We start from the raw sequence: 27,942 nt of genomic DNA on the forward strand, positions 1-27,942 counted from the left end.
AAAATGACATCATCTATACATATTTATTACAATCTTTTGAAAATCGTATAACAATTTGTTTTTGTGTTTTTTTTTTTTTGTATAATTACAGATTATCATATCAACTCGTGAACGTTAGTAACCGTTGTGGGCGTGGAATAGGAACAGGGAACCATAAAATCAATCAAACAACACAACCACATTAAGGAAACGGTGGTACGGTGCAAACTAACTTGCCAACATGGTTGACACACAGCACTTCTGTCTGCGATGGAACAACTATCAGAGCAGCATAACGTCGGCCTTCGAGAACCTGCGCGACGACGAGGACTTTGTCGACGTGACGCTAGCATGCGACGGTCGCAGCCTCAAGGCACACCGTGTCGTGCTGTCCGCGTGCAGTACATACTTCCGCGAGCTTCTGAAGGTACGTTGGGCGACCCGTCCATCCATACACGGAGGTGCGTTGTGGTTTACCCGTTAGCTTATTTTTTTCCCCTCCAGAGCACACCATGCAAACACCCAGTGATAGTGCTGCAGGATGTGGCGTTCACCGATCTACATGCGTTGGTCGAGTTCATCTACCACGGAGAGGTGAACGTGCACCAGCGGTCACTGAGCTCCTTCCTGAAAACGGCGGAAATTTTAAGAGTGTCAGGCTTGACGCAACAGCAAGCGGAGGAAACGCATGGTGTAAGTAGTTTAATCATGATGTCACAAGAACATTTTGTCTAATCTCGGTGTCCGTGTCCCCTGCCCAGATGCACACATCGCTCGGTGCCAACCTGCCGTCGGGTGTCGTGCACCATCCGATCTATCCGGAAAAGATGCTGGATGACTCACTGTACGTGTCACAGGGTGCGTCACCGCCGCCGCATCTCACCAGCCTACAAAACAGCTCCTCCCCACACGGTGGCAGCGGGGTAGGCGGTGGTGGCGGCGGTGGCGGCAGTAACGGCGGCAGTACCCCGATGGTCAACCAGCTGCTGAAACGGGCCGCGGTCGCCTTTCGACGGGAGCGAATCAACTCCAGCCACTCGGATGAGATGGCGCTCAAGCGGCACCGGATGTCCGTCGACAGCAACGGGCCGACCAGCAACCGGGATCCGGACGTGATTTGTAATACGCCTCAGACGACCGCCACGGACTTTTCTTCGAGCGCCTCCAAGCAGGCTATCAACTTACCGTCACCACAGGGCAAGGACCAGTTGCGGCAACAGGACAGCTCTGTCGGTCATCCGAACAGTGGTAAGACTTTCGAAAAAAAAAACACAAACTTGTGAAAAAAAAATCATACTGTACGGTATACGACGATTGTACTAATGTCTCCATATTATCTCTCTCCTTCTCCCGCGACACAGGTAACAACAGCTTCTCCATCAACAGCTCGAGTAACTTAATTAAAAGTAGTATTAATAACAATAACAACAACATCAACAACAACAACAACTTGAACAACAATCTGCTGCACAGTAAGGAAAATAGTGGCGGTGGCGGCGGTGGAGTTGGAGTGTGCGGTTCCGGCAGCATGCCGACCTCGCTGGGCACCTCGAACGGCAGTAATGCCGGGAGCCTCTGCTCGGCGGAAAAGGAAAGCCTGGCCTCGTCCCCATCGGAGCGTTCGGCCGAGGACGTCAAGTCGGAACCGCTCGAGCTGCTGTGCGGCACCGGTGGTGATCATGAGAACAGCTCCGACTCCGTTACGGACGACCACGGGGACCTGGGGAAGAGTGGACTGGACGTGAAGGGATCGTTGCGGTAAGTTTGTGCTTCGTTTTTCGAACGCTTCCGGATGTCAATAACATTGTGCTCATGTTTGTGTTTGTCTTTCTTTTTGAATCCCACCAATAGATCTCCGAACGATCATGACCTAGACAGTAACATGCATCATCACGGTGGAGCGCAATTTCTAATGAATGCCAGCGAAAACAAGCTCTTCCAAACACCGCCGTCGTTTAACTTCTCGATGGCAGCACTGGCAGCAGATCCTTCGGCGTTGGCAGGTGAGTTGACCGTTTCCTTTGGGGCCGCCAGTGGTGTATATTGTTGCGGAATAGACCCCTTTTATGTGGGATTTCCTCATTAAAACAAACAAAAAACGAAACTCTAAAACATACCAAGTAACATGGCATTCCCCTTTCCCGGTTTCCCAGGGTTTAACCCACAGGCATTGCAAGCGGTAGAGCTGGCCGGATCGCCACAGGGTAAGTTTGCTACTGTCTAGAACTTTTTTTTCCTTTATTGAAAATTTCAATAAGCCAACAAAATTTATACATACATCGACTACTATCTTTCATAAACTTTCTTATTTTATACCTATTTTTTACAAACGTTATATATTTTCCATTTTCCAATTGAAACCAAATTAAAACCAAAAACAAAAGAAAATAAAATCAAAACCAAAACCAACTACTAACTTTGAACATATCCTTTGTTAACTTGCTAATGATGTGCAGACAGCGGGAAAATATGGATTGTCTATTTGAGTGTACAAAATCGTATCATAACTGTAACCGATTGCAGTAGTAAAAAAAAAGAAGTAAATGAAATTAAAACCAAAACAACAAAACAACATTAAAAGCAAGAGTATGACAAAGACATTGTGTGTCACCACGAGCAGGCTGTACACTGTGTAACGAAACAGAATCTATTTTTGCCAACTTTCCCGAGTGTACAGTATTTTGTATGAAGAACCAAACAAAATTGTGGCCTGGTGATCTTCATTTTCCCGACCAAATATAAATTTTCCAATTCCATATTTTCTTCCTACTTTTTTCATACTAACCACCAGCAAATGCTATTAACTATAGACAAATGTATTTACACCACTTCACACAGAGAATCAAAATTCTCACAGACAAATAATCCAAACAAAAACGTTTTAAAACTACTGGATTCTGCTGGAGCAGTGAGCGTGTTACGATCACAGTATTCGTTGATCAATTTTTGTTTTGTTGTCTGAAAAATATAACCGAGGTTGCTTCAAAACTTGCTGAATTGTTTACATTGTTTCGAAACAATTATTTATTTTGTTTTATTATATGTTTGAAGCAAAAATTTCGACTTGATTGAAACAATGTCTATATTCCTTGTAGGGACATTTGATGCTATTGGAAATGCGCTATCCATTTCACAGATAGCAGTTTTGCTCATTGGTTTTACTAAATTACCTATAAGATAATTATATCTTTTCTAAATGATTCAAAATTTAAATTTGTTTGTTATTTGGTTGAATATCTTCGAATATTCCAAAAATTGGTTCTGTACAAATACACGTAAATACTACGTAAAAGAAAAACATAGCAAAACAATTCAATGCATTTACCAAAGCGACTAACAAACTGCGCCGTTAACCTGCAAATACTGCATTTTTGTTTGTTTCTAGAAAAAACTAACTATCAAACTTAATGTTTGTCTCGCCGAAAAGGAAAGATACATGAATATAAGCATTTTATGTTTGCAACAAAACAAAGATTCATTTCTAATTGTACTCATTTTTGCTTTTCTTCATAAGTTGTGTGCTGTTTAAATTTATGACTAGTGTAAGAATGTATCACTGTTGTTTGGTATAATATTACGTGTTTGATCGTGTTTATACGTCGTTGTTGTGTGTTTTCAGTTGTCAAAAAAAAATGAAAAAAAACTATATCCAACCTCTAAATGTCTTATTTTCATTTCACTCATAAAAAACTGCTGCGTTTAATTGCAAACGTGTTTTGTTTGGACATTGGAAATTTTATGTTATCGAATCTACTCTCAAACTCACACTCTCAACTATACACGAAACGATCCTGGACTTATCAATACTGCCACTAGTACAACTGCTACTACTACTACTACTACTACTATTACTACTACTACTACCAGTACTACTACTACTACTACTACTACTACTACTACTACCTATTCTATAGCTGCTACAAACACTACTATTTCTACTACTATAACTCTACTTTATCACTACTTATGCTACAACTACTGCCACTTTTACCTACCACTATTTTAAGTACCTTTTGTTTTTCAACCTTTCAACTGTTGGTGCCCGCAAAGTAAACAATCAAAACCAAATTCTAAATCAACACATATGTCTCCATCATTGAATTAGAACGAACAAAAAAAAAAAAAAACCCTAACAAAACGGACATATAGAAACATAAACCAAAACGAAGATTATTATATCGAACGAAGACGGCAAAACAAAAATTGTAAAAAAGATATGGGGGCTGGATTACAAACTAGTTTTACCACTTGTAATTATTATTTTACTTAGTTGCATAAGCTGGATGATTTTTTGGACACGGATATTAACCATAATAATAAACATAAAGGTGCTATAAAAACTACCTACGCCGCAAAAGAGAAACAACAAAGCATAAGAAGGCATAAGTTGAAAACACGGTATTGCAATTATGCAGTTTACAAACCAAATCGAACTGTACAAAATTATAAACGGGTAATGAAATTGGATTATGCTAAACTTTAGATATTAAATATAACTTTAAGAACCCCAACAAATGGTGTGTGTACAATGGTACGAACTCTTAATTGACGTATCTCGGCAAAAGATTCATAATTTAACAAACATGGAAGATTTTATAATAATTTCCATGCCTTTGGGGATGTTTGCTTGAAAAAAATAATTTACAACAAAACCAGAAAAATTATTTAAGAGCCATTGTACAGACACAAATATTGTAAATATTAGTTAGTAGTTGCTAAATCCTTGTGTTGGACTTAATTCGCTTGGATGATACAGAGAGTTATGAGAACAAACGGAGGAGCGCGAGCAAAACGAACATGAAATTAAATCGGGAAGCGCGAACAAAGACACGTGTGGTTCAGATAAATGAATAGGATCGCGATTATTGAAATAATCGTTGAAATTAAAATTTTGAAACTAAACAAAGATGCTTCTGTTCATCGCCGCAAAGCAACATAATCTTAAATTGACCTACAAAACCCATTCAATCCTTGCCATGTACGGGCCATGGCCATTAAGTCTTTTCCAAAAGCCCGTCCTGCTAAATTCATAATTCTTTCAATTTTTCTACGATGTTCTAATTGAACCGTATGTTTTGTTTGATACTTTTTATACATTTGGAAACACATGAGTGTTCAACTTTTTTATGAGTGTTAGCAATCATTGCTGGTGTTGCTTTACACATGTGACAATTCATTCTAGTCCATTTTGGTTTTTTTTATTCCACAGCCATTTCCGTCATTTTTGTTTCTGGTGTTTATATAGTAAACGGTGGAAATGCTTAATAAGAGCAAAACTTCTTGGAAATAGTAAGCCTATTTTTAGTTAATTTACGTTTCAATGTAATGTACATTGCTTGACTTCACTTAGTAATTGATTTTGTACGGAACCTCGGCTCAATTCGTGTGTACCATATGCCAATATAAGAAAATACTTAGGATAAGGTTGAAGTAACGATGGCCTTAATGAAAATAACAACTGTATCCTTCCAATTCCCACTCACAATCATACACCTTCCCATTGATATGCATACACCTTTGTACACATTCGCTTTTCGAGTGTATTTGATTGGAGTTTGTTTTGTTGCTTCCCTTCTTGAAACAATCAACGACCACCCCCCACTCCCAAAGCCTCTAAGGTTAATATAGAAGATACAACATTTAGAATGTCAGCTAGAGCTCCGGTGATATCAACATGTATATTGCCAATTGTGGCACAACACATAGCGCCAAGCGAAAGGGTATAAAAACCGCCATTAATTAGTCCCCGGTGAAGGTGTTTTGTTTTACTCTCCCATTGCTAATAGAATTACTAGCCGGATGGAAACTGGCGAAGTTTTAGAAGGATGTTTTATTTATCTTTTGATTTTTGAAGATTTTGTTTTTTGTTTAGTTATTTCCCCCGTTCTGTTCCCTTTACAACACCCGCGTTCCTTCCGTTCGATTCGCGCCCTGAATTTAAAGTCGTTGTTCGTGAATACTACGTGAAGCTCTAATATGTTGCACCTCTCTTTATGAACTCTTCCGTCGTCAGGTCGCCTGACGACTAAAACTCTTCAATCGAACTCGTACGCCGTCAATTCCATCGAACTGCCAAACGCTACCATCACACCACCAAAACTACCACCACCACCACCACAACCACAACCACCATCATATCCCATCTCATCAGTCTTAGGAGAGGATTTCCGGTGCGATCCGTGTAACAAAAACCTATCATCACTAACGCGCCTGAGACGGCACATACAGAACGTTCACATGCGCCCGACTAAAGAGCCGGTATGCAATATCTGCAAGCGGGTGTACAGTTCCTTGAACAGCCTCCGAAATCACAAGAGTATCTATCACAGAAACATGAAGTTTTCCAAAGAGGACGTGAAGCCCCCGGCGCACCTGCTCGTTGGCACCGGGGGTGGTGGTGGTGCCAATGCAGGCGGCAGCAATCCGCCGTCACCATCGCCCACGAAGCCCCTTCCGCCCTCGTCACAGTCGTCTTCCTCCTCGGCCGTCTCGGGCGGTACACACACGTCCCACCCGAGCTCCGGGTCACATTCCGAAAGTTCGATCGGCCCAAATCGCCATAGCAGCTACTTTTAAGTAGAAGATTCTCTAAGAAGAGCGAGCGAACGATCACTACTTACGAAACAATCGAAGGAAAAAATCAAACGAACAAACGAACGAACGAACAGTCGATAGAATGAATGAGTTAGTAGTGCTATGCTGCCATTGTATTGCCAACATTGGTTAAGGAAGAGAACAAGGGAAAATCGAACAAAAATTGAATCATTTTGGGAATGATGGTGGCGAAGGCACGATGAAAGGATTTGGAATGTTGATGAGCACGAGACAGCGAGCGACGGAGCTCCTTCCCGGTGGTGTAAAAGGAACCCAGTAGTGGGTTGGCATCTGACGAAATGACAGCCAGCACGCCTAGCGCGAGCTGAAACAACGCACGAAATCTTTGGAAAAGACGTAAACAGAAAGTATGCGATAGAGCAAATAAGAATGCAAGTGAAATACAGACATATTACATCGAAGGCAGCACAAACAAGGGTCAAAGATGCACGATCTGAAACAGACGGTCTTGAATTTAAGTCCAACACGAACAAATGTGTACAAGAAGTGTACCGTGAAAGTTAGTAAGATTTTTCTCATATGTATCACGAGAGGAAATATTTTCTCATTACTAGATTAGATTATCGTATGAGGTAAACGAGGATGTTGAGTAGGACCACAGACAAATTAAGAAGCGGAGTGTATGATTGGCTACCCGAGAAACGATCATGAGGAAACAACAGAGAGAAAGAGTTCTAAAACGTTTGAGTGCAAATCTTCCAGACACAAATTTCGTGAACCAACCAAAACGTAAACGTTAGAGCACGCTTCGTACATGAGGTGAAGCAGTCGATGTGAATTAAAACGAACTAACATAGGGAAAACCAACTACATTTGACCATCGTTTTCAGTAATTCGAGCCAACAAAATTGATCACATGGGTTCGATTGGAATCAATTGGAAAAGACAGACAAATGAATACCAACCGGCACACACATACATACACACACATACATATCCACACACCAGATAAAATGTCTATGAACCAATTGGAAAACAAGAAATTGAGACACTAGTGACATTCTAATCAGGCATGCTAAATTGATCACATAATTAAGTTTTTTTACTGATTCAAAACAAGAATAATCACCAATATGTTTGAACATAACACAAATCGAACAACAAAAATGCGAATCAAATTAAGTAATTGATGTTCGAAATGATTTTTTTCTTTATTACCAAATTTTTTCGTTTAATCATCGTTCATATAGTTGTACAGATACACCACTAGCAGTCCATGGAAATAATAATACCGTACTCATTGCAGTACTAAGGGCACTTCATCAATCAGAGAATGTATTGGCCATTACAGGTTAACTTCTTAGTTTTGTGAATGTCTTCCTGTACATTCAAAATATTGTTAAACTCTCGACAAGCCTTTAATATGCATAACCGAATCGGATTAGCTTTGATACAAGCATAAGGTTAAAATCAAAAGAAGGAAGTATTCAAGTTGGATGTTGTGCCCACATACACATGTGTATTGAGCGGGAATTAATGCGTTTTAAAAATGGTGTCCATTGGCGGCAGGCTTGTTTTTTTATTTGTGGGCAAAATAGTTTCATTTTCCAAGCCGAATACAAACAATTGCCACTGAAAAATGCAAATATGTTTTTTTTTAAACCACTGTCAAATTATTGAAATTCATTAGCATGAAATTTGGATGAATAACTTGTGGAAAAATATGGCTAAATTTCTAGCCTGAAGGCATTGGTGCGAAATGGATCGAATTTGTTGAAATGTGAACAAAAAACAAACACTTCTACTATAAACAAATTCAAAACTGACGAAGCGCGAGGTTTTGTTTTGCCCGTGGAACATAGGACCGAAAACGCAGGATAAGCATTATTTATGATGCCTCGCAGATGCTTCCTCACGGCATATACCGAATTTGGCGCTAACTAAAAAACACAACTATGATTACGCTCGAAGCAGACCAAACAGATTTTTTTTCTATTCATTCATATACTTCACATAAGGCACGTGCTCCTGCTGCGTTCCTCCGTTTGGGTTTGAATAGCTCTCGAAATCCAAGCGTTGCTTTGAAAATAATTTTCCTTCCCAAGGTGTTTGAGGCCAGTTTTTGTTGTATAGCGCCTAGATTTTCCGCTACGTTCCAGCGACCTCAGGCTCATTTGAAAGCGAAACGCAACAGAGGAGAAACATTTTGAAATGCAAGATTTAAGAAAGGGAATTTGTTGTTCTTTTTACGAAGGATATAGAATAGTTTCTCCATTAACGGTATTATATTTCATCAACACGCCATATATACCCCTCCACCATATATTGTATAGCTTTTATTAATCGAACTACTATCCCTGTTCCCATTTCCAATCCTTCAACCTCCGGACACCCCTTTCCCATTCTCGTCCTTAATCCTCCACCGTCACCAGTACATCACAAACAAAAACCGGGAACTTTACGGAACCCTTTTGTTGTCCATTCGAATTCCTATGCCTATCCCGGTTCCGTAGTTGCCAGAAAAAAAACATACACTTCCGGTTTGTTTACTATCTCTTTATCGTCAATGTGTTTTATGTGTTTACTTCTTTTTTTTTAATTCATTCTCTATCCTTTTGTTATTATTTCATGGATGCTGATAACTGATTTGAAAAATGGAAAATATAATAGCAACGTACGTAATCAAACCATAGAAACGAAACGAAAAAAAAAACAACTCCCCCTTTCTCTCCCTCGAAACCAATTCGGCCATGTATTTATGGTTTTTCTTTTTTGGTATTTATGTTCCACAAACAATTGGTACACAGAATTTTTGTTCTTTTCTCTTTTTATGTATATTTTTTCGCAAATGATCGCAAATGTAAATCAATCGAACACCAAACCAATCGGAAACAACCAATCAGAATCGGAACAAGCAGAGCCGGTCGCCAAATTCAAAATTTTAAAATTCTAAAATTGACAGTTTGCTTGAAAGATAGAGTTTATAGGTATGAATTTACGATGAATAATCACTTATTTGAATTCATTTATATACATATCTGCAAAAATGGGAAAAATTTGTTTTTGCAACGACAGAAAAAAAAAATCATCTTCGAACCAATTAGATAACCGATTAATGGAAAAAAAACAATGCAAATATCAATTCGAACACAAAACAAACCAAACAAAACGATGAAGCAATCAAAACCAAACAACGCAACCGTAAAGTAAGTCACTATTGTCTCTCTTTTCTTTTTCCCGGTGCTGCTTATCGGTCGATTCACGATACATGCACGATATCACGTTTAAATGCCTGGTTCGGACACACCTCCGCGTTGCTGGGGCGCGCACAACCAACTGCTGTGTGCATAATCACGCGCAAAACTATGCAATCTACTACAATCCCAACCCCCACGCCCTCCCAACCCTGGGTGGGAACTCTTATGTGACGTTCACACACACACCACCACCACCCCACACGACGTTGACGATGGTACGAAAAACAAACGCGCACACGTGGTCGCATCGGGTGTCCGCAGGTATGAGCATGAGCATGGCCAACCAGCGCTCCTCCTCGCCGCCGGATGGGTCCGGGCATGGTGGGGGCCACGGCCACGGCGGGGTACGGCTGTCCTCGCTGCCACTACCGCTGACCGCCTGCCACCGGTGCGACGTGTGCGGCAAACTGCTGAGCACCAAGCTGACCCTCAAGCGGCACAAAGAGCAGCAGCACCTGCAGCCGCTCAACAACGCGGTCTGCAACCTGTGCCACAAGGTGTTCCGCACGCTTAACAGCTTGAACAATCACAAGAGCATCTACCACCGCCGGCAGAAGATCATGCACCATCACCACCACCATCCGCACCTGCACGGTCAGCATCCGTTCGCGGTCGGCAGTGGCGGCGGGGCGGTCAGCCCACTGCACCACGGTTCCGCCGCTGCGGCCGCCGCCGCCGCCGCCGTTGCCGCTGGCCACCACGAGATGCTGAACAACAACGCCAGCGCTTCCGACTGTGATATCAAGCATAGTGTCGCGGCCAAGCTCGAATACATGTAAATATCAGAAGGATCACCCACGGGTGAGCGGACGAGCGGGCGGGGACAGGTGGTGGACGTCCACTGCGAGTGACCAGACCCTCGGCTTAAGGCACACACGCGCGAACCATTTACTCTTCGTCATCCCGGTCGGACCGGCGGACACAAACGGATTCTGGAATCTTTCGCTCTAGAATTAAAAACCGAGAAAAATACCCGAAGATGCATAGCGTAGCCGCGTTTCGTTTTGGAATTGGTTCACAGAGAAAAATCTCTTTCTCTCTATCTCTCTCTTTCTCTATCTCTCTGATTCTCGTTCGCTTTTTTCATCCCTCATCCATCGCAACTCAGCACAGCTCAGTTTTCCTAACGCCCCCACCCTCAAACATCGGTATCATTTCCTTCCAAACACCCAAACTCCTCACAGTGTAGCTACGTACGTTTCTTGTGGTTCCCTCCATACCCTTCGACACGGATTGATTGAATATTTTTGGCAAAACACATCGTGTAAATGCAAATTAATCAAAAAGATTGTATTTTTTTATATTGAATAAGCTTTTTGAAGTGATGCAATATTGTTAGAGGCTTTTTTTGAGAGTTTGTTTTAAGTTTGGGGCAAAATTTGTCGGTTAAATTATAGGAACACAAATTAAACACAAAAGCATTAGTTCGAATGGGGTGCAACGTTGAAATATGGGTACACGGAAGGATTGCATCAACCGATGCGACTTATCGTCCAATGTAATCACCAACAACAGCCACACGAGTGTGAACCTTTAAAGAACCTTTACCATCAGTTAAGTCCGTGCTTGCCGGAACATGCCAAGTGCTCCCGAGGTAAACATTTTTTTTTTTGCGTTAAAATAGGTTAAACATTATGCAGCACTTTGCCTACTTTTTTATAGTTGATTTATTATTCTTAATTGTTTTGTTGAGCCTATACATACATTTATTACGCATATATACATTTTAGTCTTATGGAATATTTAGTCCCTTTTTTAAGTTAACTTTCAGCATGATCCTTCCGATCGGCTAGCGATGCAATCCAATGATTCTTGCATTTTTTTTTTTATTATTTTATTTTGTTTTTTTGACTGGGAACATGTCTTCGAACGTCCCGGTTTGTAGACTAGACACGAGTTGGGTGTGGGGCTCTGTTTGCAACCCTACCCACCATCCGTCTTCTCACAAGCCCAAAAACAAACCCACGCGAAAGGAAGCGTATCTTAATCTAATTTAGCAAAATTATTTGTTTTGTTGTGTCTCGTAGCGGAGAAGAGAAAGCCAAAGTCGTATTTCGGTAAAGGAATAACCTTTTGACTGTACGTGGAATTAATGCGAAGACTGATTTTCATCCAATACCAACCAGCGGTGGTTTATTTTTCGTGCTAGGTTTAATACGGTTAGCATCCATTGGTTCATAGGTTAGGCTGCATTGACGAGATAACGGTAGGAACAAGAGAAAAACTATCTACCCCCCATCATCGACGTCAATCGTTTCCTGGCCATTCGTTGCATTTCATTCACCTTCTTGTCAACATTTTACATCAATCGGCATACCGGCAAAAAGTCCTATCTTTTTGCCGATGCTGATAAACAAAAACATAGCAAACAAACAAACAAACTACTGTACGAAACCAAGAATCTTTGTTGCGCATGAATTATCAAAAACAAAAACAAATTAACTATTTGAAGCATGATTTGCTTATAAGCATCGCATAACAATCTGATCGAAGCACAGATCGATCGACTCGATTCCTGTGCGTTGGTCATTTAAAGAACTGGATCATGCTGCCACTCTTCCATTATGATTACGATAACGATTATTCTATAATTACTTTATAACGTACATTTACTGTAAAAGATCAACTAACGAAATCCCATGTTTTAGTTGTTAAGCTAGACGAATACTATTTTAAAGAGCCTTCAAAATGGAGGAGCAAAAATCGACGGTGAAAAAGAGAGATAGATTGGTTAAAAGTAACTGCGAGAGAGAGATTAAGGAAATGGACCACTTGTAATATGTTCCTTTCCAGTCTACAGTAGTTGTCGGTTGTTAGGATGAATGTTAAGTTTATATATGAAAGTTATTTTCCCACAGACACGATGCCACCCGGCATTGACTATAGTAAGATCGAGTTTTTTTTACGTTATCATGGCATTCTGGTTTTGTTCTTCTTTTCTTCTCTTTACACTGCAAGTAACTGATTTGCTTGACAATTGTGTTAATGTGCATTTCGAGGATTATTGTTTGTTCGATAGTAATCTAGCTAGTATTGCAGCAACATTGCTATGAACGGGGAAATCAGAATTATATCGCGAGTTAAATGGTCACTAACAGTGCTGTACTGCTGTAGAATTTTTAATGGCTCATGCTGCAGTATGCTTTAAAATTGATTGGCAACCGCAGTTTGTACATTTCAACCATAAACAAGCGCAAACATATACAGAGAAGAGCATCATGGAATAATGATGAATAAGAAAGGCTTATGCAATTTAATCGTCATGGGGCAAGCCAGAAATTATTTTACACACTAAGAACAAATGCATCCCTTACATGGGCGGATGGAGTGGATGGTAAAACTGTAACAGAATCAAACTTAAAATGTAAGCAAACTGAACCGATACCAGAATGTGCGCAAAGAGAGAGCACACGGCTGGGAACTATAGGAAAAGAAACACGGTATGCCATGGACGATACAAACAGCAGTCAGTTATGATCGGAGCAGTGTAAAAATCATAAGAGGAATAAATTAACAAGCGCCACCCAATAACGGAAAACTTATTAGATAAACGAAGAACGATACATAGACTATGGCCTGCAAGTTACAATATGACTGATTAGATTCTAAATCAAGGATAAATTATCGTGCGCAAGAGAAACAAAGCGAGTGCGGCGCATCTTATATTTGGAAAACAAGAGTTTGGAAGAAAAAAAATCACACTACGAAAATTATATACCCGTTGGAAGTGTGTCATGTTTATAAGGGAAAGGTGTTAACACAAAGCAAACAAAAAATCGAACTGTGTATATGATATCAAATTTCTATCAAAATAAAAAAAATAAGAGAAACAAGAGTCTAGACGAGGAAACAGAAACAAACAATATAAGCACAAGGAAACAAAACAAAACATAATAAATGGAGAGGGTCAAAAAAGACACAGTTTATGACGCGACGAAAAAGTTACCAAAACTGATTTAGTATTACACAAGGCTATTTTGGATCAAGGCACACACGCTGTGTGCAAAGTTTGCAAACGAAAACGAAAACCAGAGCGACCAAACACTTTAAATGTAGGGGACTGTTAGGTGCACGGGAGTGTTGTAGCTTAAAATGTCTGAAGAATTATAAAATTAAGGGTTTGGCTTCGTTGTTTTCCATGATTCTCCCGGGAATTTAAAGATCTTTGAGGAAGTTGTGTGATACGATGTTCTGGCCCGGCCATGCAGCGCGAGGAATGAACAAGTTTGCATTAAGAGATTGGTGTGTGATTTATTTTTTAGACTTTTTGTAGCGTTAAGGAAAACGTTCTCCAAATTCACCTGCGGCTCAGAGGTGCTGCATTTATCATGCCCCCGCGCACGTCGTTCTGCAGCAGGGCTCGAAATTCAGACCATTGAAGCAACAACTTACATTTAGAAACGGAATGGTGGCAAAAATTTAACACAAAATTAAGAAAAGGAAAATCCTGTTTGTGATTGTCTAAAAGACTGAAATTAAATAATATTGTTGAATTGGCATTAACGCTCCCCTACGGTAAGAAATTGAGCAGTGAGGTGGAAAGCGAAAGTTTACCGAAAAAAAAATTACGAAGCAAAAGAGCAAAAGCTAAACAAAAGTCTGATATTTAATTTTTGAAACAAAAGCAAAAAGTGCGAAGTTGAAATAACGTAAACCAAAATTAGCGAAATATTTTTTTATATATTTATAAAAATCTGGCAATGTTTTGATGATTTATTTTAATTTATTGTTTTTTTTGCTGTAATTTTATTTAATTTATTTTCCAAAAGTGGGAAACTATTCAAAATGCAAAAGTAAACGACGATGTGCAAAGAAACATAATTTACAGTTTTCATATATAGAAGTCATCTACATTTAAAACGAAAAACAACAAAAAGTATGCAAAATTCCTCCGCCAGCGTGTAAAACAAAATCAAACATCAAACAAATTCTATCAGCAACGTGAGCTAAGCAGCAAATTAACATAACACAAGAAAATACAGCTCAGTAAAGTGTAAACACCCAGATACAACGAGGTACAAGTCGAGTGGGCGAAAGTAAACGATTGAGTGGCAATTGAAAATACACCCTTCTAATCTGATGTAACTCAACGAATAAACTTTATTATCCTACTATCAATATCTTCTCCGGACAAGTTGTGTTAAAAGTTTCGGTGAGTGACCGCCAACAAAATTGCAATTTTTCAGATAGAAAAGAAAAACAAAAAATATACATTTCTAATTTCGAAGGTCCATCACAATATTCCGTAGAAAAACCAGATAAATGGAACAAAAATGAAAATAGAGATACTGCAAAACCGGATAAACATGAAATAATACAAAACAACATAAATCCAAACAATGGGAAAAATCAGAACATAAGAAATAGTTAAACAGTATAAGGCACTAATAACAAAGTCTCACATAATGTAATACACAAATAGATGGGGAATCGACACATACATGGAAGTAATAACAAAAAAACATAAAAACACAGATCATAGGAAATAGGGCAACGTGAGAACTTAAGCTGTACTTCACTCTGCAATGGAATACATGTATGTGAATTGAGTTCGTGGAATTGAAGATGACATAAGCCGTATGTGTTGCATGGTAAACTGAGGCCACTCAGCAGAACAGAATGTTAAATACAAGAATGTAATATGATTTTACGATATTTACGCGTAAACAACATTGAAGTAAATGAAACAAAAAAAAAATCAACAAACAACACAAAACTTCCTCGTGGAAGAGAACTACACAACAAAACCAGCTTGTAAAACAGTTAAAACAATTATCAGTAATTGAATAAAAACAGTATCTAATATTTCGAAAAGCGTTCTTCATTGCTGTACAACGACGCACGACGCCGTAGAAAGTAAGTCGGTAGCAGAGATGCAAGGTAGTAAGGGAAAGTGATAGAGGGGCAGAGAGACGGAGAGTAAGAGAGAAAGAGTGTGAGGCATGTGATAATGGGCTGCGGCATCATACAAGTGGTAGAAGCGTTACGGCCTTTTGATTTTAAACTATTGTTTTGATTTGTCGTACTACAGAGGGCACTTTCATAAGACAACACAACGCAGTTCAACGCAGAATTCTGAATGTGATAATGTTCGATGGTTTTCAGTGTTGTATGATTTTCAACTTATTTAGAAATGTCATTTAATTGGTGTGTTTTATTTATTGTGTTACTACCGTTAATGTTGTGGCTTCTTTTTCTCAATGTGGAAAAATGTTCCGTACTTAGTGTCTAAATCGCTTACCCCTGTTATAAATGTATAATTATTACTGTGTTCATGTTTTTTTTCATTCATGATCTAAGTGTACTTGCATCAAATGAAATCATCAAATAATATCAACTAGATTTAAGCGCCATTGACATAACCTTCAAGCGATGTGAAATGTGAAAGGGAAGCTCCAAGAGCACAAAGGGAGGTTGGGAGTAATTGCTGCGCCATCGAAAAGTGAAGTGTTAAGGTTCAGACACATCTGCTAGTAAGAAACCTTAGTCCCCGAATAGCTTTAGCTAAGCGTGCAATAATAATATCAATAATATTTTCCAATGTTTTCCACCGTCCCCGTTTGAGGGGAGCGAGTGATAAGGGCCTTTGCATCAACAACATTTGATTATTGCTTTTGTTTATGCTTTTCTACTGGTCATCCACAGACAAACCGTCTCCTACATAACTGATCTGTCTCTCAGTGCTGCCTGTCCACTATCTCTGATAGGTACGAATCTGTCTCTGTCCTGTTGGGCTGTCCTTTCTCTCCTCAACTACCCTAGACATGTCTCGCACTCTATCTCTCTCTGTCGTCTGTTTGTTCTCTTCTTTCCTCTCAGTTTCTTATCCTCCCGACACCACCCGTTCGTGGGGATGACACCTGTTGAGGTGAGGCCACTGTAGACTTGGTTTTACCGCATTGGCTTTGAACATCTGACTAAAGTAACAACAAATTTTATCAACTTACATACGTTTGCTAAAACACGTCGTTCTACCTTCTCTTCGATACGCATAATCTAATCTGTTTATTCATATAAATTTTACCACGTTAAATGGTTAAGAATCATGAAGCAAACAGAGCGTGTTAAGAAAGACTTACGTCAAAGATTAAAAATGAAAAAAGGAAAAAAAACAATACCAAAGTGACATATTAAGCGTCCAAAAAGAGGCAAAAATTGAAGCATTTGAATGCCTAATCCATTGCAGGAAAATGTTACTTTGGGAAAAGATCCGACATTGATAAACTGAGTAGAAAACAGTTCCTCTAACAGACAGACACGTGCAGCAAATCTGTAGTATAGTTCTCTATTTATCTCTCTCTCTCTCTCTTCTGTCCGTCTCTTCTACTCTGTCTCATTCTTACTATCTACTACACCAGACACACTCTTCTCTCTACCCCTACCTGCGACTGAGCCTCTTCTCAAACAATGATTAAACAAATCTTTTTAAAAACTCACCGATTCGTAATGAAAAATCAACTCAACTCAAAACAAAACAAAACAAAACAAAACAATTGGGTAGTTTTTTGGAATGTTTTTCGTGTGTGTCTTATATATTGCAGGCTGCTCCCCTAAGAAACTGTTTTCATGTCAGCTGTGTGGCAAAGTACTGTGTTCGAAAGCATCACTGAAGCGGCATATCGCCGACAAACACGCGGAAAGACAGGAAGAGTACCGCTGCATCATATGTGAGCGCGTCTACTGCTCGAGAAACTCACTGATGACACATATCTACACTTACCACAAGTCACGGCCCGGTGAGCTGGACATGAAGGATGTCAAGTTCTTCTAGAGCCGGGCGGCCGCCGTCGCCAGCGCTGCCACCGTCCCTCCGTTCGGTCCCTTCGCGATACCTTTCATGCTACTGCCTCCAACACTACCTCCAACACCATAGCTTTCAGCATCACCTCGTAACCCCCGGACTGACCGTGTTTTGAATGTGTGTATGTGTGCCTGTGTGTATTGTATGTTGGACCCGATGCTTGCGATGAATGTAGCGTGTGCGAGGGGCTGGGCGAAGGAATTCTGTTGGGGCTGTCGTTTTTTCCTGGCTGGACTGAAAATTCAAAAAAAAACTTTTGAAAAGACAAAATTCAGCCCAAAATCGGACGAAACCCATACCTACCGGCACGATACACACGGCAAAAGGAAAATGGAGTTAAAGGAAAAATTAATTTGCCCGCACAAAAACCCAAAACACAAAATGCGACAGGGATCGGAGCGCGAGGGCCCGACCGGCTGCGTACTTGAACGTAACGCGTGTAACGCCTGTCTACTATCTGCCTGCGCTTGGGTAACGCGAGCAGCCTACCAGAGATCAGCCTACTCTGGTGATGATGGTGGTATCGCTGACACAGAAAGTAATCCAACAGACCTACCTGGGAGCGATCGTAGCAAACAGCGCCTTTTATTGCTAGGCAATACATACCAATGGACCAACCACGTCCGCGGCCACGTCTTCGTAGGTTCACCCGTCGAGACACTAAACTAAGTTTACCTCCTTCTCCGAGGGCGCTTTTAAGCTTCTGATCACGAGCAATACACGAGTCGCAATCAGTGTGAGATGATGAGGAACATGTTTGAGGATCGCGCGTTCCGCTAATGAAACCCATGAGAATGAACAGAAAGACTTTAAGTGTGTAAAAGGTTAGCGTTTTATGTTATAATTTTATCTCTCTATCTCGCTCCTAACTAGCTATCTGCCTAAATCACTCTCTCTCTCTCTCTATCTCTCTCTCGAACTCTTTATCTATCTATATTTATAGAAAGTATCTATATTTCTATCTACTACCATTATTATTACTCGCGCATCATTGCCTCCATTGCTCTGTTATATACACATCTGTCTCGCTCTCTCTATTTCTCTCAACTTCAATAATACTATGTAATTATTTGGATCTACCTTCGAATAGAAACAAGAAACATCTTCCGTGTTCTGCATTTGGCTAGAAAAAAGCAACGATTGCAAATGCAGCAATACTGTTTCTGTCATCTCTGAGTAATAATAGCCACGTTTTATGATTAACCCACGTTACTTACTATTTAGGTAGATTGAAATTAACTTTATCCTGTTTCTGTTCAGTCGATGCGATTAGTCGAGCAACAGTTCAGTAAAACAAAGATATTAAAATTAGCGTGCATAACCTGCATAAAATAATTTTTTTTTTTAATTCTTTATCGCTATTTTCCTCCCGCTCTGTGCCTATTGCTTGCTTCCATGAAGCGTACATTCTGTTTATAAATTTTACTTTTCTTTATAAAGGTTTGATTACTTTAGGTAGCGTTCAACCTGTCACTCACATCATATTATTAAAGTTAACAAAAAATCCTCACACTCACCAGTAGCTTCGATAGTGTTAGAGCTACTACTTTTAGAATACAAACGATATTTAATTTCCATGACCGCTCGATCACGCCGAGTTGTTCCTTTAACTTTCTCACTTCTACTGCCCATCCGCTATATTATTATAGGTTGATGATTATGTTAGTGTTACGAATATAGTTATTATTTAAATGCAATACTTCGTGGACCGTCCGGCGAATCCATCGGCGGTTGTTTAGATTATTTTTTTAAACGGAGCATAATAGGTTTTCCATAGCGAGTAAGATGGATAAAGTTTCAATACCAACTACAGCGAAGCTATCTACCTCCTCTATTTCTGAGTGAACCGCACCGGGCTTTTCCTCAAAGTGTAGTGACACCTTGGCCCAGCCTTTTCTACAATAAGAAACCGCGTAGCAGGATACTGCCGGCAAGTCGACAAGATTCGTCTACCATTCCACTGTCAAATGGCGCTCGGGAATACGTTCACTTACATCGTGACACACTCTTATGCCTTCCTATAGGTTGTATAGAATAGATTTAAACTACCGTCAGTTTCCTGCTTTTCTGTTGCCAGCTGAAAGCGGCAGGCAATCATTGTCCCGATCGATCTCCAGCCCTTTTTACCCCATTTTACTCACGGGTTCTTTTCTTTTCGTATCTCCATTGATCAAAAATAGCTACTGATATTAATTTCGTAACTAGTGTGTAGTGAAGCGAATGTAAATATTCCATAGTTAAGGATAAAACAAACAGAATGGTATAACAATCAACTCGAAGCGGACTAAGTAGAATAACTAAAGTATACACCACAAAACTAAGCAAGAAACAAGCAATGCCATATATATATCTATATACACAATAAATACTTAGATATTGGTTAAATAAAATAAAATGTAATATTTTTCTACCAAACTTCTCCACGCGCTGAGCTGCATGTTAAATATAAAACTCACCACTTAATCGGTAGAAAATCAGAGTAACAAAGGCATCAAATATCAGCCCTGCGTCCTAGGACCCTATACGAAATATATCAAAAACTTACTCTCCTCAAAGTTATGAACGTCGTTTTCTGGTTCGTTGCCACGCACTGAGTCCTCCAACTTTCCACCGATTGTTCTATGATGGTTCTTTTGTTTCGTAAGAATCGCTTACCTCATTGATCCTCTCAAAGGAACCTTGATCGCGTCAGTCCAACTGAGCCGGAAAATATTCTGGTTTTTAAGCAGACGCCCGTGGGCTGTGTATAAAAGCAATTGTTTATGTTCGTTGTTGTACCTTCTGCCAGTTTGTATTTTTTGTGATCCGGGACTAAAACAAACTACTCTAAATTTTAATTCGGTTAAGCCACCGAGTGGACCGTGTCCTAAGAACGATAAATAATCCCGACTCACCGTTTTATGTGTGCATGAATGACACCTTTTTTGTTACGCTAGTTCGTTGTGTACCCTTTATATATTCAGCTGCGCCAACAGAATCGTTGACAGTGCGTTGCATCGGCTGCATCCAACTTCTTCTGCATGCATTTTCTTCTGTTTCATCATGTCGATGGCGTCCATGATATCCACGATCGTTGGTTGGTTCTTCTCTTCTACATAATTGACCTCCACCAGTGCAAAACTGGGTGGATGTACCAGATGGCAGGATAATGCGTGCTTACTTGTTGCGGTACGACCCCGTGCCGTATGTGTTTGTGTCCTTTTTTTTTTCTTCTTTTTTTTGCATTCTAGCTGTTGTGTGTCCCCTTAGTTGCCGCTGTTCGCATGCAGTGTGTTTGTGTTGCTTGTCTCTCTGTGTGTAAGTAATTTAGTGTTTAAGTACAATTCCTAAGTAAGTATCAATGTACGACTTTACATCTTACAACATGTACCTACTACTTGCCAAGGGAACGCCACGTTACATGTTCATGTTTTCACACACTGAATCGTTATGCTTCCTTGTAAATGGGGATTTTCTTTCTGTATGGTTCGTTATGTGTTGTTGTCTGTTGTTTATGATCATACATCCTGGCTGGTGTACTAATATATCCAATGCAGTCGTTGTTTCTCTCATGTTTGGGCTTCAGTGTTTTGGCTTTCTTGTTTCATGTTTCATATTAATATTTCATCAATGAGGCCCATTAATTAGGATTTGTTTTTAATGATGAACAAACGAATTTTTTTCTTATTTACTGTGCTGTGTTCAAACATTGCAATACTTTCTAGATTTTTTTGCTTTCTCCGCAGGAGGGACACCAAATGTTTTAAATAGATTTCCTTTCTCTTACTTTTCCAAAGCGATATTTTTCTTTTCAAGCTAAGAAATGGTTCTACACATTTGCCGAAAAAAAAAAATATTTTAGCTAGATGAATGTTAGAAACAATGTGTGCAATATTGTAAGCTCAAAGGTGATGCTGGTCCGTTTACTTATTTCGTTCTCTTCTTAATGCATCCCGATTGGTTTTGCTGTGAGCCCATTTTTGTCATTCGCTTGAAATAATCCTATTTGTTAGTAGGAAGCTTGCCGATTTTCGTTTTTTGTTTTTTGAGAAGCTTCTCTTTTCATTGTTTGCTTCTGAGTTTAAGTAACACATTTTTGGTTTACGTTTCAATTTCATTTCTAGATTTGTACGGTACGGTAGTGACAGCAAAGTTTTTTTTCTTGGTCCTTCTTTTAACCTCTACCGTATTTATCACATTTTCTAGTAAAAGTACAGAAAGAGAATAGACAAAACTCATCCTATATATATACATATTATATATCGTTTTCGGTTTTTAGCGGTAGCGTCTTTTGCTGCTGCTTGCTCTGTGGCCCTGTCGGCGCACCTTTTTCCCTTTTTCTAGTATCCAGAATATATCTAAACTATATATAAATATATTTATTTATTAATGACCAACTTCATTCCATCGGCCAGTGTTTGGATGAAGCTTTATTAAAACCGTTTTATCTGTTTCTTCGCCCTTTCTCCACGTACCTCCCCCTCCAAATCGCCCTCGCCATGGCTTCTCCACACCATCCATCCTCTCAACAGGACCACAAGGCTCGCCGTCGGCGTCCTCCTCGTCGGCAGTGTCACCGTCGCCACTGATGCCCCTGCGCATGCCCCCGCCAACCAGTGGCGGCATCAACGAGCCCCAGGAGTGCCCCTACTGCCGGCGGACCTTCTCCTGCTACTACTCGCTCAAGCGCCACTTCCAGGACAAGCACGAGCAGTCCGACACGCTGTACGTGTGCGAATTCTGCCACCGTCGGTACCGGACGAAGAACTCCCTGACCACCCACAAAAGCCTGCAGCATCGCGGCTCGAGCGGCATGCTGAAGCGGCTGCTCAAGACGTCCGCCATCAAGACGGTGCTGTCCGGCAATGGGAGTAACGTCGGGGCCGGACTGCACGGGTCCCATCCCCATGCCCATCCGCATCTGTTCGACTTCGCGGCCGAACTCGGCCAACCGCCACCGGGCATCCAGTAAGGCCTCCAGCGCCAATGGTGGCGCGAGAGGCTGATAGGCGATTCGTCGACCGAGGAGCGCCCACCGTGTCTGAGTCCTGTCCTGGTTTATCAAGGCATCCAGCAACGCTATCGAGCAATTCCCGCGTATCTACATTCAGCATCACCATCAACGTCACATCTGGTGTGTGCGCCACAGGAAGAACTTCGAACCGTCGAAGGAAGGCACACATCAAAACGACCAATACTCGATCAACGATCAATCCCGCGAGGTTGATCTGTCGACGGTTGAGCAGCACTGCAGGAAACAATGAACTCGTGGGCTTATGGTCGTGCAGTACGTACGCAAGTCACTTCCATATCAAATAAGTGAAAGCAAAACAATGATATCAAGCCGTATATCAGGGAACGCATAGTTATCGAGTTTTCGAAAAAACCAAACATGTCTTTAAAATGCCAGTGGAAGCAATTTGGATAAGCAATCGGTGCAATACACATTTCAAGGGAACAGTGGTTCCATTATCTTTGTTTTTTCCTTACTTTATAAATTACATATCAAAATCCTTTTACACATATCGGTGCTTAACCGGGCAGTTTTAAAATAATCGAAACAGGGTAGTGTTAGTTAGCAAGTTTTATTTTTATTGGAAACACACTGGATTTCTGCATACAACCTTGTCCGGCGTATCCCGAAAACGTTTCGGCCAATTAGGTTTACATATCCATCCAGTATTGATTTGAGCCGACTATCTGCACCAGATTGCATCAAGCAAGACAACAGGAGGTCTCAGTAATATTTTCATCATGAATGATTCAATGTACCCAGCGAAAACACCCAACGGGAGGAGGAGGAAAAAGGCCACACCCTTCTCTAAATTAGTACCACTCAGCAGTAAACGGTGCACAGTGAATAATTTTTAATGATAGCGTGGTAAGAAACCAATGTTTTATAGTTTAACCTCGTCACGATCGGGAATGTTTCTTTTTTTCTTCGTATTTTATTGTTGGCAATAAGAGAAAGTGCAATAACTTTGGATTAACTACACCAGTATACCGAAAGGGAAGGAACGTTTGATGCAGCTTGGAGCTGTGGAGGAAGTTCGAAGTGTGTATATATTTTTGTTCTGCAGAAGCCCTACTTTGGTTCGGTCCATATTTATTGAATGCACATATCAGCCTCATAAGTTACGTATTAGCCGAGGTTCCTTTTTATCTACGTTCGAGGTAACGCAAAGTGCATATTTTAACACGATAATAAAGCAGCTTGGGTGACTGGAAATCCCAGCTGGAAAGGGGGAAATCAAACTTATCAAACAACAAAACTGCATATCGGGTGTTATCACTCGCTCATATTTGGTGACCACGTGTAGCCAAGATAAGGATGACGTTGATGATGATGATGATGATGATGATGATGATGATGATGATGAAGGTGGTCCCACGGGAACTGCTGGTGTACACTTTAAAATGTGGGGAGATGCGTACCGGATGGTGGTAAAAATCGACGCGTAAACTTAAGGAGGTCAAGACAAAGTGAATAACTGTGATTTAATGAAAAAAAAATTAAAATAATCATTTTAACCGTTTATTTTTCCTATTTCTAATTTTGGATAACTAGTTCGACGGCGTTGAAAACAAAAAATGGAATCTATAAAGTCAGGCGAGTCAGTTGAAGCTAAATTACACTAACGAAAAGTCAAGCACGAATCCGTAGTATGTTCAAAAGGACGAAAATTATACAATAAACAAAGGTAATACAAATTTTAAAAGAACTGACTAGCACCTTCGAGCTCTCCCCGCAAATGAAAAAGTTAAAAAAAAATATTTTTAAAATACCCGATTCCGTTCCCCCTCCCTCTTGAACTACTTTCGTAGAACAAAACAAAACAAGACCTGACAGCAAAACCGGTAACGCATATAAGGGAATGGTAAATTTAGTCAAAATCGCACTGCTGTTTTCGAGTCGGCAGTGCGAGGAAAATCTTACATTACTCAGCGATACTGAATGCAGAAAACTCTAGGTAATATAGGTTATGAGTTTCCCTTGCACGAAGCATATTTTCCCCGGCTGGATGATAATTATTTACATTTCTTCAATTTACACAAATTAGCAAAAGATGTAGTGCAAAGAATAAGAAAAATGTAAAATACACATACGGTTGAGAGGGATTTGAAAGAAAAGCAGTAATGTTAATGTAATGTGTGGCCATAGACTAGCAAAACTCTGTGTACGAAACGAAGCATCAAAAACCGCTCAAACACGCCGCAGTAAAACGCAAGAAAAAAGAGACAGAAAACAAAATTTGGCCAGTAATGTCAAGCTATTCTGACATATCAGGAACAAATGTACAAGTTTGAAACATCACAGAAACTGCAATAGTTTAAACTTAATATCAGCAAGCAATCGAAACATGCACGCATGATGAACGTTCAATTCAAATCATACCGATGATGGATGGAAAACAGAAATGAGCACTCATGGGGACAAAGGGAACGATTGATGAATTGAACGAAAAATGTTGATAGAGGCGCGCTAATGGAACGATGGGAAACCAAGTGACATATTAGCGAGTAAAACATATATTGTAAATTATTCTATTACTAAGAGTTTGAACTACAGTAATACAGAGGAAAGGAATGCGAAAGCAAATACACACACACACACACACACAAAGAGTGAAAAGATATAAAAAGAAAGAAACAAAACAAACTTAAGGCGGGGTGTATTTAAGCTGTACGAAGAAAATTTATTCAGTATACAAGGCCGCGTAAGAAGAGAACATTGCAATCGGAAGGAAATGGTCTACAAGATCTGTTACATTTAGCCGTAATTGCCAAATTTTTAAACCCAATATCTGGGCACATCCACACAGACACACCAACACCCATACACGACACGCTCACACAAATCAAACAAACAAAAAAACATATCTATGCTCAACAAAGACGAAGACATATGACAATGGTGGATCGAAAATGATAACTAGAGCAGCAAAAAGGGGAATAATTAATTGAACAATTTGATTGAATGGTAAGAATAGTGCAGTATTAAGAGACTTGCAATGTTTTATAAACTCTAAATGTACGAATAACTATTCAACATAATTTGTAGGTATCGATATAAATCCTGAGAAACTTGTAAAATGTTCGAATTTATTAAAAAAAATACATACAACTACAAACACAGAAGCAAAACATACACAAAAAGAAAACGGAACTAAGCAAATATTGTTGGAGTTTAACAAAAAAAAAAAAAACAAAACAAACAAACAAAAACTAGCCAAACGTGGGTATGTGGGATCATATAGTTGAGGTACAGACAGTGAGACAGATGATACTGATGAGGAGAAAGCATAAAAGCAAAACAATTATATAAGATATTTACACCGACCACGTGCTCGGATAAAGGCTGTTTCGCGCGTGAAAACAATAGCAATCCTCAAACCGTACCACAATTCATCTGCGGTGCTGGCAAACACGAAGCAAGGTTGGATGGAAGATGGTAGCGCCAGAACATCGCAGTAAAGTTTTCAAAACGCTTCGATCACTGCTTTATTTCCATTATTTTGGCGAAATTTTAAAACAAATATGTATAACATTTGGTTTAGCTCAAAACGAACACAAATTGACCAGTCGTATCTCAAATGAATGTGCTGTGTACGTGTAGGATCTTAACTGTTGAGTTTTTAATTTTATCCATTATATTTCGTATTACAATACCATGTTCCTTACAAGAAGAGATGCTCAGCAGCAGAAAACTCGCGTGAGTGTGGCCAATGCGTAGAGTTTGACGAGTTGTACAACCTCCGCCCAGGTTCTCAAACAATAGCAAAGCCGAAACTAGACAACAGTTACATTCCGACATAAGAGCAGGGAAACAGACAGCAAGCAAACATAAATGAATAACCAGTCCTTCGGGAAAAGGTTTTCGCAAAACGAAACAATCAATAGATCAAAATCTGTGGCACATAGACAAACAAAAACGCTGGAAACGGGTCGCTTTTACAACGCAGTAGTAAAGGTTGTGTATCACTCGACATTCTGATCTGACCCCGGGTACCATTATTTCTAGTCAGCCATCTAATGCTGGGTTAAACTCGTCCAGTTTTCTTACGTTTGTTGTTAGTTACTTTCCCGTAGTCACATCCGTTCGGGTTTTAGACTATGAAAAAAAAAAAACAGAAGAAACAGGCAACAAAAACGAAAAAGTAACGACTTAGGAGGGAATTGATAAGTTTAAAGACTATGACAAATCATCAGGAACTCAACTTCAGGGAATTGAAATAAATAAAAAATGAAGAAAAAACGGTAGCGAGCGAATTTCTATCATATGTGATTTTAGTGATTGATGTCTGGACTTTCTTCACTGCATACTAACGAATTAACAGGTGGTAGTGTAGTTGGTGGACGAAAGTGCGAAACATCAGGCGTTAGTTTGTTGTATGTATATTTCCTGGTCATGTATATTTTCCTGGTTTCCACATTAAGCAATTTTTATACTGGCATCAAGTATACGCCGAACGGATATCGAATGTGATACGGATCACATCTTCTGGCTGCACGTAGAAAACAAAACAAAAATATTTGCGAAACATGCATTAGAAGAAAAAAATACAAGATGATGTACGGACAGGGCGAGGGTGAATGCACATATAGAGCAAGAACTATAGAATTCATGAAGAAGAAAGCTAAACAAGACTAGACGGCATTTAAATAAGCACTTCATTTATTTTTCAAATTATTTTATTTTAGTACGCAGAATTGATTTAAGCACTATTAGACACTTCTACAGCAAACAAATTGATTTTGACAAATTCCGCCCGCAAAATGCGCGTGGGAATATTTCTGCCGGTAATAAGCCCCCTACACACAGCCCTCGTAAACAATCGACTAAATTAAATCAATGTAAAACTATCAGTCAGTTCAAATGCAACCAAGCTGCCTTCTAACAAAGTACAACACACTCTCAGTAAAGAATAAACGGAGCACACGAACCATCACCATCAGACAAGGAAGGGGTTTCTCTCGTGGTGGCACAAACTAAGCAATGTAACGGAATACTATATGCCACGGTTATGTCACATCTTCCGTACTTAAATTTTCGAAGCAAAAAAGTGCGGACAAATTCGGGACACTTATATGATATGGACAGGTTTTGCACACAAAACACAAAGCTGTGAAAGGGAATGGAAAAGAAAATTTACAATCCATGTGCTAATGAGTGCCAGTGAAAGAAGAACTCAGCCGACAAAAAATTACCAAATAAAAAGAAAACAATTCTTAATGAAAACTAAAACGAAATACCTCAAAACAAAGCGCAGCAGCAGCGAGACAAACGAACATAAAATTCGACAATGGTAGTTATCGGAAGGCCCCGATAATGCCCGATGTCAAGGGGGCAAGGATTTGATTGATTCCAGT

General features: G+C 39.9%; 1 protein-coding gene across 1 annotated transcript; it reads left to right on the top strand.

The window, feature by feature from the left end:
• The first annotated feature begins 217 nt into the window (after positions 1–217).
• Positions 218–10,570, top strand: LOC131286780 (broad-complex core protein). Its single transcript, XM_058315779.1, has 7 exons — positions 218–406; positions 484–672; positions 741–1,227; positions 1,341–1,737; positions 1,831–1,982; positions 2,133–2,183; positions 10,053–10,570. Exons 1-7 carry the CDS (start codon positions 221–223, stop codon positions 10,568–10,570), a joined length of 1,980 nt encoding a protein of 659 aa, XP_058171762.1. The 5' UTR covers positions 218–220.
• The last annotated feature ends 17,372 nt before the right edge of the window (positions 10,571–27,942 follow it).

This window comes from Anopheles ziemanni, chromosome 3, assembly GCF_943734765.1.
Source record: "Anopheles ziemanni chromosome 3, idAnoZiCoDA_A2_x.2, whole genome shotgun sequence".
In the NCBI taxonomy this organism is placed as follows: Eukaryota; Metazoa; Arthropoda; class Insecta; order Diptera; family Culicidae; genus Anopheles; species Anopheles ziemanni.

Bases quoted from the DNA above. Each gene is read 5' to 3' on its own strand.
- LOC131286780 (XM_058315779.1), top strand. From the start codon at position 221: ATGGTTGACACACAGCACTTCTGTCTGCGATGGAACAACTATCAGAGC. The intron at 1,738-1,830 runs GTAAGTTTGTGC...TCCCACCAATAG, and splicing joins GACGTGAAGGGATCGTTGCG to ATCTCCGAACGATCATGACC. The intron at 1,983-2,132 runs GTGAGTTGACCG...CCGGTTTCCCAG, and splicing joins AGATCCTTCGGCGTTGGCAG to GGTTTAACCCACAGGCATTG.